The following is a 13,457-nucleotide window of genomic DNA, read 5'->3' on the forward strand; positions in this document are numbered from 1 at the left end:
TTATAATTTTTCCCCATTTTTTGGAAAAAATATGACATTTACATAATCACCGATTTTATGCGTGAAAAAAATAAAAATTTATATTTTGACTTTAAAACAGTAAAATATAGACTTTCAGCTTTCATTAGAGACCAAATTTGTTTGATTCTGATGTATTTGAAATTTTCACCCCCATGTCCACTTTTGCATGGAATTGCCCACATCTGGAGGAAAGGAAAGTACCAAAGTTGTATGAGGCAGCAACCATGGCAGATGACTATGCCTTAACACACAGGATGAGGTTCCATAAACCTAACTTCCCGCCTAGAGTTCGCACGGAGAGTTATGCTACATCCGGTGCGGAGAACGAAGATTCAGGGGGGCGGCCTAGAGATGACTATGAGGATAGATCTGATACCGCGAATCTTAGGAATCAGAGGTCCACAGTTCCAAGACGGACTTATCCTCCGGGGGGCTCAAGACAAACCACGAGTTTCTCCTCCGGGCCTACTTGCGCTTTTTGCAAGAAACCTGGACACTTGATGTCCCAATGTTATGCTATGGAAAGGCAAAATCAGGAGCGGAGTCAGACTAGTATAACTCCGAATGCAATGGCAAATGTGAGAAATCGCCCTCAAAAGGGTTACCAACCATTTATTTCAGAGGGGTTTGTGTCATTGGATGGAGACTCGACTAACCAGAAACCGGTTAGGGTCTTGAGGGACACAGGAGCACATCAATCTTTGATGCTTGAAGGCATTTTGCCATTGTCAGAGAAGACGGCAACTGGTGTTAGTGTTCGTTTACAGGGGGTTGGTGGCTGTGTTAAAGCTCCACTTCATGTCATCCATTTAGAGTCTGATTTGGTGTCAGGACCGGTCACCGTAGGTTTACAAGCCACTCTTCCTGTAGAGTGAGTATCTTTTGTTATCGGGAATGATTTGGCCGGTGGTCAAGTTTCTGGTAACCCGATGTTTGTTGAAGAGCCTAGTAGGAAGCGCCCTGAAGAGAAGAGGAAGTACCCTGGAACTAAGTGTCAGTGTCGGGAACATGCTTTTAACTATAACGTTTGACTTATCTAATCGTTGTTTGCATTTAATTAATGTTTGCTTTATAAAAGAAAATATAGAATTAAGCTTCCTATGATCCCTCATTGCTTCAAATGTGCTTTACAGCCAACTCACTGGCTTCATGGTTGAGAAATGTTGTTAATAACATTTCCAAACGGCTTGCTAAAGAAACCTCCCTAAAGTGATAAAACTTTCACAAGTTTCATCCTTGCTCAACCCCAAGGCCTGGTCAACATCTGTTTAAGATGATAAGGGCTCAAAGGAAAGTTGCGAAAGCCTTCTCCCACATCTCATCCTTGAGCCCAGCATTCCCCAGGATGGGACAAGGGTGGGGGCTGTTAAGGCTCACTCTGTCCCTTTGTTTCAGCATGCTGAGCTTGCCAAAGTTAGTGGAGATCTTTATCTCACTCTGCAAGTATATAAGGAAGGTCTTTCACTGAGGAACCCAGGAGTGTCTGGGTTTATGCTGTTCACTGAATTGTATATGCCTTACATTCCCCGCAGCTGCGTATTGGTTTTTCAATAAATGCTTGTTATTCCTTGAACTCAAGTTGTGGAACCTGGTTCGATTCCCAACATCAGCACACGCAAGTCAGGGATGGAGGCAATATTGGCAAGCTCTTTGTAGGTGGACTGAACTTCAAAACAAAGGAAGATGTTCTGGAGTCTGTCTTCAGCAAATATGGACCGATTTTGGAAGTGCTGCTGATAAAAGACAGGGAGACACAGAAGTCAAGAGGGTTTGGCTTTGTCACGTTTGAAAACTCAAAGGACGCCAGAGATGCAGAAAAGGATCTGAATAGCAAGGAGTTGGAGGGTCGGACAATAACAGTAGGGAAGGCATTTCATAGGTGTCGAGGGGGCTACAGAGGAGGACAACGGAGTAGTAGTTTTGGTGGTGGCCGCAATCGATATTACTATGGAGGCTCCCAGAGTTACGGCAGCTCCCGAAGGAATGATTTATCAGAGTAGTGGCCGAGAAGGAGACCGCTATTCATGTGACTACAGTGACAAGCGGTCCAACCGTGATTATTATGAAAGTTCGGAAGAGTTGAAGCACTGAATGCTGCAGAGCAGCCGAGCCAAGATTCCTACACGGATTAACCGTGAACGCCACGTTCCTAAAGGCGTCCATGTAGTGAATACTTCCAGGCCTCACCACCCAACCACCCTGGAACCTGGCTCTCAGCTCGGCCTCCCGGGAAAAGTGTTGTAGATTTGCTTGAATTTGGATTCTTGATCAAACCCCTTAACCTTCATTCAAAAAATGAAGAAAAAAAAATCAGAGGTTGATGGAATGGAATTTGGCTTTGCAGAAGTTCAACTTGGAAATTGAACAGGTAAAGGGCAGGGACAATGTCGTTGCTGATGCTTTGCCCAGAGTGAAGTAACTGTGGAAATCTCTGTGGGTTGTGGGGAATTTTGTTGCTTTATTTTTGGGAAATATGGATTGTTGTGCTCAGGAATCGATGATTTGGTTGTGAGTTTACCTTTGTTTGTTTAAGGAATTTGCCTGCAAAGAAAGTTTTCGCTGTGTTCAAACTTTCTTTCTTGAGGGGGGGAAGTGTTATGGATTCGGCACTTCCGTGGTTGTGGTTTTCATCCACTTGACACATTTCTGATATTATGTACTATTATTATCTTCAAAAGGTTTAGTATTCATGAACAGTTATCAAAAGTTAAAAAGGTTAACTTTAAATGATACAGGAAACCGAACCGGAAGACGACGGTGGTGAAGAGGAAGAGGCGTGGCGGAAAAAGTCGGACAAGACGCGTGACATCGAGCTCCTTAGCGAGCGTTGTCTAACAGAGGTCTCTCGGGAATTTTGAGTTCCTTGAAAGGACATCCTGCGATAGGTATGATCGCTGGGATTGAGAAATCTGCGTAGTCAGGTTTAGGCTGAGATTCCGATGAATCCTTGCCTGGCCGCATCGACTCAAGCAAGAGCCGTCGGCCATTTTGAACCTCGTGCATCGTTCACCGACAAAGGTTTTGCTACGCGTCAGCTCCTCTCAACATCCTTTCGTCTGTCGGGGATGTGTGTGCGCGACCGCTTTGTCTCCAATTACGTTGCGGTTTGCTGATTGAGCTGTGAACGTGCTCCTCTGGAGGGCGCCTTTTTACAGTTCCGGCTTTGTGACTGTCATTGCCATCTGGACAGCAGGATTCGGGTTTTGACTGGACATCGGTCTAGCGATCGCTGGAGCAAATCAACTTCGCATTGGAGAAGGTTATAGAGACATTGAGGAGTGTCCTTTTTCACTCACTTGGAGCACAGTGAGTTATCTGACTTTAGTTGATGGTACCATCCTAAGATATATAGAGTGCACTCTGGATTGCTATTGGTTGTACCGTTATTCTTGTGTGTGATTTTAATACAACATTTGTTCGTTTAAAATCATTGGTGTGGTTTCACTGTTGATTTATAACACAGAATAACATAATTTTTCTGCCGTGGCTCCTCTCGGGATTCGGAGGTACACTGTGACCAGGGGGTCGGGGAGGAACATGTAACACTATGGTATAGTTATTTCTCACTATGGTATAGTTATTTCTTACTATGGTATAGTTATTGCTTACTATGGTATAGTTATTTCTTACTATGGTATAGTTATTGCTTAATATGGTATAGTTATTGCTTACTATGGTATAGTTATTGCTTACTATGATATAGTTATTGCTTACTATGGTATAGTTATTTCTTACTATGGTGTAGTTATTTCTTACTATGGTATAATTATTTCTTACTATGGTATAGTTATTGCTTACTATGGTATAGTTATGGCATACTATGGTATAGTTATGGCATACTATGGTATAGTTATTGCTTACTATGGTATAGTTATTGCTTACTATGGTACAGTTATTTCTTACTATGGTGTAGTTATTTCTTACTATGGTATAGTTATAACATTGCTCACTATGAATATCTTGGCGTCAGCGCAGCGCAATGAAACGTAATATCAGATATGTGTTGCTGTTACGTTTAGATCGATATGTTTCACTTTCCAAAATGGCTGTTTCTTAAATGATGAACCTGTTTGACCACATTTATTGATGTTTTCCCCTTTCGATTTGGCTAAATGTTTCTCTTTTTAGTCAGTTTCCTCATGTAATTTTGCTGGCTTTTTGGGGGGAATAGGAAAACTACACATTTTCTGAAAGCTTATGGGTCACTGAGTGCGAAAATCGATGTTGGCATTTTTTAAAAATGACTCAATGGCGGCCATATTGGAATTCAAAATGGCCACCAGGTTTCAACTACTTTTCAACATAATTCAGGCATTTTTTTACTCTATGAAGCCCATTTTTGTGTCACAAAATAGCATTTATTATGGGTAATAGCTCATTTTGCATAGTTCCAGCACAATCGGTGCCGCCATTTTGTTTTTCAAGATGGCTGCCATTACAAACCAAATAATTAAGATCTTATTAATCGGCGAGGACTTTTTTGTAATAGACTAAGTTTTAATGGCTATATCAGAGCAAATGGGTTCATACAGTCACAAGGATAAAACCACATTGGAATGTAGTTTTTAAAATCCCTCTATGGCCGCCATATTGGAATTTAAAATGGCCATCATGTTCCAACTATTTTTCAATATAACTTGGGCATTTTTCATTCCATGAAGCCCATTTTTTTGGCAAAAAGTAGCATTTGTTACGCATGGCAGTTCATTTTGCATGATTGAAGTGCAGTCAGAGTGCCGCCATTTTGATTTTCAAAATTGCCACCATTTCGGAGCCATTACCATTCAGGCTTTTGGTTGAACACATGTTCTTAATGGTTAGTTTATCAGGCACAAATTACATAAGGGAATTGACTTCAGTGTTCAATGTCTCTAAAATGGATTACCAACAACTTGAGTTCAAAACCAACAAATAACACATTCATAATTCTAATGCTACTTTCAAGTCGTCATGAATGCTCTTGAGCACTCACCATCACCACCACTAACTCTTTGTGGTTCAGAATGTCAACTGAATCCAAGGCCAGTTAAGTGCAACAGTACTGTGCATTAGCTATTGCCCACACATTCCACTGGTAGGCAAATTCGATAAGCATGATGGGTGATTACATTTCACCATCACTGTCATCATCTGTTAGTAGTTCAGTGAAGTAAGTGTCATCGTTTTCGCACTGATCTGGATCACAAAGACAGAGATCTGTACATAGCAAGTTCTCTGATCTGCACGAACACAGCCTTGAAGAACAATTCGTAGTGCATCTACATCGTACCATTTCGATGATGTGTTTTGGTGCTGGGAGTTCATATGTTGTTAGTGGTCTCAGTTGATCATTGGCATCATTGTAAAACCCATTCTGAAGTGGATCCAGGAATTATTGGTGGAAAACATCAGCTTGACCCCATACTCTATCTTGGATGCGAACTCTTAAGATGTGTTGCTTCGAGGCACCAATTGTAGGTGGTATCTTTGTACACTCAGCCATGTGTTTGGAGAAGAGGTGCCAGCGCAATTCAGGTATACTCTGGATATGAATTCCTTTAGGACAATACACTGAGCAGACAAAAGCAGCCAGCACAGAAACGAGGTCTTCAGTGACGTCACTGTTTCCATTGGCGTCTGGAGTGCTTTAATTGCATCACTTTCAGCTTTTAGGAAACTTTAAACCACGTTGTCTTGCCTACTCCTGAAAACCTTCCGGTGTTATCAGCACCTGTGAATGCGTGAAAAGCGGGTAAGGCCTTGGCCTTTTCTTCATCTAGAGCAACCCAAATGGGGCGTATGTCTACAACACCCGATGTCATTGACATTGATGTGTTCCTTATCAGAAGAGGATAGTTTGCAATCGCCAGTACCAGAACATCTGTATCTGGAGAGAAGATTGTCATCTCGCCATTGCTTGGACTCCGCTATGATGCAGACACTGCCAAACAAATCATCAAGGTATCTGCTTCCTCATGATTATTGTCTTCAAACTGTAGACTAATGTTGCTCCTAGTACGACCAGACGCTGATACAATTATCAACTTATGAGAGTCTTTGTTGTACTCCAGAGTCTTTTCTGCCAAGTACTCTGTCAAGTCAGCCTTGGTTTGATCATGGGAGAGAAAACGGCTCATTGTTATGTGCTTGATGTTGGTGTCATCAGTAACTTGTATCTAATTGGATATTTGCCGTGACATCTCTTGTCTCGAGTTGTGCTCTTGAGTGAGTCCAGCTTGTATGTGTCAAACACTAGAATAATTTCATCATAACCATCAGTCATCCACAGCAGTTTGGCATTAAAGCATATGCTCAGATCCTTCACAGTTTTTACTGTTGCTGGCTTTGTCAGTTTTTGAACCACCACCATACCATCTACCACAGCGATTTTCCGACTTGGAAGTGGGTCGGTGACAGACGTGGTTGCTGCATTCATGGATTCCACATGATCACCTTGCGAAACTCTTTGGTCTGACAATACTGGAGCCTCTGAATCACCAGTGACAGTATCACCCTGCGAATCTATTGGGTTGGGCAACACCGGAGCCTGTGAATCACCAGTGACAGTATCACCCTGTGCAACTATTGGGTTTGGCAGAACTGGAGCCTGTGAATCACCAATGACAGTGGATGGTCCCACCTCCTCTTGAGTTAGCTTCTCTCGTGCATGGATTAACTTGGATTTGTCAGTACATGCCAACATTGATCCATTTGGCACGAACAATGCTCTCGGTGTTAAGGTGAACTCATAATTGCCAATTGCGAGCTTTTGCTCAATATCTCGGCTTGACCTAGAGAGGACCATCAATCGTCCGTACAGATCTTTGGTTTCCTTCAGATCAACAACTTTATCTCGAATCTTCGTGGTCTGCTTCTTGTTTCCAGACTTATACATGTCATTTTACTCTTTCTTCACTGGTGCCCATATGCTGACGTCTCCATTGATTCGCTCCTTTACATACTCTTCATACAACTTCTGCCCGATGTCATCAATGTTCAGTATCTGTGACACATACTGCTCAGCGACATAAGCATGTGTCATAAGATTGTAGATGATGTGGTCATCCTCAACGGCAAAAGGATTACCATGACTCAGAATGGCAGCCTTCATTTTGTCAACTACACTGTGCTCTCGCTTGACAACACGAGGGGCAAGATCATGATGCTCCTTAGCTTCAACTCATTTGAGAGAAAAACTGTGTCTTGAATTCTCCAGTAAGTTGTGACAGTTCTGGAGCCGTCAGGAAGAAGCGCTGCCTTGCATTGGCGTTGTTTGAGATTCCAATGAGACCATTATGAACCTTCATCATTACATTCACCTGCTCATAACCATTGTCTGCACCGATGGAAACAAATGGTATGTCACTCTTGGTCACTGATGTGTTTCCTGCTTCCAATTCCCTCCACGTCTCTGGGTGTTTGGACTTGAGAGCATACATATCTGATATGTACCTTGGCCATAGTCTCTTGTACTTGATCTGGATGTTTCCGGAAATTAAGTTTAGGATGTTTCCCCTGCCCTAGAAAAATCATGCACATGGGGTGGAAATTACACCCCATATATCAAGCCTTGTGATCTCCTTTATAAAAACCCATACCTTTCCTCTCGAGTGTCAGCTTTATTTGCCTCAATATTTGAGTGCAAACACTGCTAGGTCATGCCCCCCTCCGACTTGCCTTAAATGACATATATGTCCCTGGGAATAATTTTAGAGCTCTGTGCGTATGTTTATTGATATCCGTGCCCCTGAAAACATAGGTATCGACACTTTATTTGCATTTCTATGTGCTCTAGGAGCAAAGATATGGCAAATTATAGGAGAAAATGGCAGCCATTTTGAAAACCACAAATGGCTGCCATAACGACATTTTTTTAAATGCCAACATTGATTTTCACTCTCAGTGAACCTTTAACTTCAGAAAAATGTAAACATGAGCAATTCCCCACAAAAAGCCAGCAAACAACTTTCCTAGGACACAGCAAACCTGACTATTTGGGAAAATAGAGAAGTGCCGTCAATCGTTAGTTCATTCACCTCAAGGGACTCGTGATTTTGCTGTTATGACTCGTGCAGGTAGCAGCCATTGAACTCGTAGAACAACCTTTATGAGCTCGTGCTCTTGTAGGTATGGCCGAGTGATCCCACACATCTGGTTGATGGCCAGAAATGGCAAGGAGAAGGAAGCTTCCATGAGGCAGCAGGGATAAAACCACAGATGCTAGCAATCTGAGGGAAGAATGTTGTACTTCATAAGAGGACGGTGTACTTCATAAGAAGAAGGCTGTGCTTCATAAGAGGAAGGCTGTGCTTTGTGATAGATCGGGACCGAGCGAGGTGAAGTAATAACCACGGGAAGGGCATGTACACAAATAAGCACACGCCAGGTACCGTCGGTTGCAAGAGGAGCTGTATTGGACAGTGCACCAGAAGAGGAAGTACCCCAAAATTCATGAGTATAATAAACTCAACAAAAGCTGATAATTGGGAGCAGGCTGATTGGTCTGTAGTTGCAAGGATCTGTTTTTGCACCTTTTTGTGTAAAGGGGTAATGTTTGCTGATTTCCAAGATGCTGGCAGACGACCTTGAGCAAAAGAGAGGGTGAAAAGAACAGAGAGAGGGTGAGATAGAGCGGCAGAGCAGGATTTTAGGACCCGTGGGCTGATGCCGTCTGGTCCAGTTGCAGAATCAGAGTCGAGGATTGACAAAAACTTTTCCACCTTGTCAGGAGAAAAAGGACACTTCTCCACCTGAGTATGACTGGGTAAGGTGGGTACAGAGAGAAATGGGTTTGGGACACAATATTCTGAGGTAAACACAGAGTTGAGGCATTCGGCTTTGTTACGTGCAGTCAGCTGTGTAGCCATTTGAGGGAAGGGAGGGGTTGGAGGGGGAACAAACACCAGAAACGGATTTGACCAGACACCACCAGGATTTGGAGGAGGGAGACAGGTTTGAGAGTTCATTCTTGAGTGTGGAGAGATAGTGCTTCCTGGCACTCCTGAGGGTAGACACACACTTGTTCTGAGCTTGGTGGAAGGAACTGAGATTGCCTTCAGTTGGATTTGCCTTCCAAGAGGCAAAGGCAAGTTGTTTCAGGGCAACTGCCTCACCACAAGATTCAGTGTACCATGGACGGGAGGAAGGGTAAGACAACTGAAGGCGAGATGGGATAAATCTGTGCATGAGAGAGAGAGCAGTTTACTTTGGAAGAATTCCCAGGAAGAGTTGATGTCAGAGGCTCAGTAGAGATGGGAGATGAGTAAATCTTTTAATAACACATTAAATGTGATTCCCAAACTACTTGCTCACATTTTAGGAGTGCTTTGAATTCGTGTTTCTCAATCTCCCGACACCGGATTTTGGGATTTTGTCGCACTTTTTTTTTTTTTTTTTGTATACACAAGATCGAGGATCATGAAAGAGCTAACATTAATCACACAAAAAGTCAAACTTGTTGACGTATCATAGATGGAATGACGTTGCCACATATCCAAGGTGTAATGAAAAGGAAGTGTTTGCATCATCTTTAAAGTGTTCCCCTTTTGTTTCAGAATTGACGGATCTGGAAAGAGACAAGCTGGTATCGGAGATGGTGAACAAAAAGGACACCTCATTTGTGAACTTTTACTTGGTTATCCTGTTTGTTCTCATCATCGTCGTAACAACAATGTGGATTATGTGGTATTTCGATTAAACTTGTGGAAAAAAGGAGCTTTTTAAAACTTTGCATCAGGATTACCAGAGAATGGGCGCAATGTTTTTAATTGATTAATCTTTATTGAATCATTAGATAAGACATTTCCATTTTAACCGTCACTTTTATTGAAAGGATGTCATGTGTTTTTTTTCCTTATCTCAAGAATCAGTGCCTGGTTTGGTATTAAAATTGGATGTCTTGTAGACAAACGACTATTATTTTGGTCCATTCGAGTTGTGTCATAACTCTTACATAATTATTTGGTGTAAAATCGTTCACTACTACTACTACTACTCCTACTTCTACTACTACTACTACTACTCCTACCTCTACTACTACTACTGCTACTGCTACTACTACTACTGCTACTACTCCTACTTCTACTTCTACTACTCCTACTACTACTACTGCTACTTCTACTACTGCTACTACTCCTACTTATACTACTACTACTCCTACTTCTACTACTACTACTTCTACTAAATTAAAGGTCCCATTGAATTCCACTTATTGTATGATTCGCTATTCGAGTTTCCCTTTCCACACTCATATAACCCTCGCATCTTCTCTCCCTTCCCTTGTGTCCATCACCATCATCTCCATACTATCTTGGTCTGCCTCTTCTCCTACCAAATGCATCAATATCAGAGGCCTGCCTCAGCACATTCCCCTCCTCTCTCCTCAGTATGTGCCCCAACCAATACTAATGTGCAATACCCTTCAACGTATCATGAATGAATGAATGATCGTTTTAAGGCCATTTTCCCCGCGAGAGTGGGGGTTAGCCTTGCGGGCCCCATGACAATCATGATTCCCTGTTTGAGGCAATGTTTTTATGGCCGGATGCCCTTCCTGACGCCAACCCTTAGTAGACTCTTACGATGCGCAGCCGCAGGGATACGGTGTACCTATTCTAAACTGGGGTACACACCGAGATCATTCATCCCAGCAAGCTAGTACTCAATTTGCCGACCTCGGAAGGATGACAGGCTGAGTCAACCCCCCTGGCGTTAATTCAGCGATCGACCGGGATTCGAACCCAGGATCCTAGGATCCCAAGCCGGCACCCTAACCACGAGGCTAACACCAGGCGTAATACCCTTTAAAGTATACATAACCTTTATCTTAAATGCCTCTGAGCAACCATTCCTAGTTCTGACTGATGCCCCAGGTATCCCAGGTATCATTAACTCATCTACCCTTACTACTCTTTCAAGCATCCCATGTTCTAAAGGGACCATAACACCACTTGCCTAGCTACCCTCTCATATCCATTCTCCACATCCACAAACTCACAATACAATTTACTGTTGGCTTCCAAATTCTTCTCTCATGTCTGTGTAACATGAAAGATATCGCTTGTTGTTCCTCTACCTGGCATAGGTAAACTCAAACCATATCCTATGAACCTCCACCAACTATCTTAGCCTATCGTTCACCGAGCTGTTTATTTCTGGAGATAGGTACAAGTAACTCTCTTCCAATCCCTTGGAATCTCCCGCTGCCAGATCCTAACCAATAACAGTCAAAGCCAATGCACTCCTGCATCCTCCAATTCCTAAATAATCTTTCCCACCGCCTCGAATGGTCCATTAACTTTTTCTATCTTAGTTTTCCATTGAGCTGCCACAACATCCTTCCATGCTCTCTACCATTTTGGTCCCATTTGTACTCACGGATGACTGTTTTTTTTTTGTTAATACATGTGCAAAGGCTCATAAGAGAGTTGACACACACACACACACACTGACGACACAAACACACACGGACATACTGACGAGACAAACACTTAAACAGCCACTGAGCTTGGGGGAAGTGCCGTCACTACCTTCACTTCCTGGGAAACTCTGGGTACCAGTGACGTCATAACAATGGTGCCGCTTTTCTTACATACTCAGTGGGGCATTTCCTCCTCCCATGAATGCCAACCGATTGGGGGTTGTCCGCACTCTATCCTTTTCGGGCAAGGAAGCATCACTTACCATTTTAAAGTCTTTGGTATGACTTGAACCGGTCCAAACCGGATGGATGTTTTTTAGGAGACACCATCTCCTTACTGGATGGCCGTTGGCCCCCTACGGGAGGCGTGAGCTCATCCACCCTTTGCCAGGTGTTGTTTTTGGTCCTGACAGGTGTTACAGTCACCCTCCCCACTAGCAAAGCCAGTGAGGGGTGTCTGTTTATTCGGCGACAACCCGACCGTGCGGCAGGTAACACTGGGTTCCATGTTACCAGTGGCATTCCCAAAAGACTGACCTGACCAAAATTTAATGATCCAACATGCTCATTAAAATCACCTCATAATAACACCTGCTCTTCATCTAGAAAACGTCTTACCACGTGGTGTTCAGTATTCCAGAATTTATCATTTTCCTGCCCCAGGTATCCTACCAGAAGTGCATAACCAGAAATGATATTGAGCAAACTTCCCTCAATAATCATGATTCATCCTAACAACATCTACAATGTGCTATGTTAACACCATATCCAAAACCATACCCGACTCCTCCATCTGGTCTCTTGCAAACGGCTCTTCTACACTCGTCTTATGAGCAGAATGTCTACAATGTCCCTATCAAACAAATCTTTCCTCCAAAATTCAAAGGGCAACCTCCTCTTACCAGCTTTAACAGTATACAAATGACAAGGTGGTGTCTGCGTAGCACACCAAGACTCCATTCAACAAGTGCATGCTGTCCTGGTGGTGTCCGCTGCCTGAAACAAATCCATTCGGGCCTTTTCATTCCTATCAAGCACTGTTCTGTTTGCTTCATGTATAGTATGATTGATACATTTGCTTATTAGGTTGATGTGCCTTCAACGTTGGCTTAAAATGTACAGTACTGTCGATCTTCGTTAAAGGCATCATGAAAGAATCAAAACGATGATGTGCCTGAGACTTTAACAAATCATTTCCTATTAATAGTGTAATAGTTCTTGCCAGGTGCAGATGTCTATTTTCAATTTTCACGTAATCTATCTGCTATCTGTTTTCATATTGTTTATACTTACTGGTTTATTCATACTGCTCATATCACTTTGTGTCTATCCCAGTATCCCTCTTCAGGTCCAGGCTTTCTGTCCACCTGCACTCTCTTGTTCCTCTCTTCTCCACTATTTTTGAACTGACTGTGGAACAATGGAACATGGTTCAATCTCACTATTCCCTCAAAGCTTCACACAAATCGATTCATCACCAATCAATTATGGTTACCATATTTGAACTTTCAAAAGAGGACACGCTGAAGAGAGACACTCCGACAAATGATGACACTTTTCAAGTTTCCTTTACATATTGAATACTTGTATCGGCAGGGGTGTGTTCCAGACCTCGATGAATTATTACTGGAAATTTGTGCTTGTCCGAGTCCACATGAGATTGTAAATCAATAGCACCTTTATTTGCCACAGAGACTACGTACCAGCTCTACGATATACCAAACACTCGGCCTCTCATTCTTCTCGATCACTTGGAAAACATGGGAATTTTGTCTTTACTTCTGCAGTGGATTTACCCTTTCGTTTTGGTATTGTGTTTGGGGATAGTAAAATGAAATTGTCGGAAAGTGAATCCTAAAAATAGGAAACCGTTTGCGAGAGACGAGATACATCCGTTCTCTCCAGGAGGGGCAGGAAGGGCCATGTCATTACCTCCTTGTGGGGTATATAGGTTACCGTAGATCTTCACTCAGTTCCGTAAGTAAGATTTGCCTTACTGATGTCAGAATGTCTCCAAATTTCTTTCAGTTTAATGTTA

The 13,457-nt window shown here is 42.7% G+C and overlaps 1 protein-coding gene across 3 annotated transcripts in view; it reads left to right on the plus strand.

Annotated features, from left to right (window-relative positions):
* The window catches only part of LOC137439390 (5-hydroxytryptamine receptor 3A-like), a 148,541-nt gene extending 138,576 nt beyond the window's left edge, over positions 1–9,965 (plus strand). For all 3 annotated transcript variants that reach the window (XM_068135104.2, XM_068135103.2, XM_068135105.2), the window contains one exon: positions 9,555–9,965. In XM_068135104.2, the coding sequence (XP_067991205.1) occupies positions 9,555–9,697 (143 nt within the window). In that variant the 3' untranslated portion in view covers positions 9,698–9,965. The remainder of the gene's footprint in view (positions 1–9,554) is intronic.
* The last annotated feature ends 3,492 nt before the right edge of the window (positions 9,966–13,457 follow it).

Source organism: Myxine glutinosa, chromosome 14, assembly GCF_964187855.1.
Source record: "Myxine glutinosa chromosome 14, kmMyxGlut1.1, whole genome shotgun sequence".
NCBI lineage: Eukaryota > Metazoa > Chordata > Myxini > Myxiniformes > Myxinidae > Myxine > Myxine glutinosa.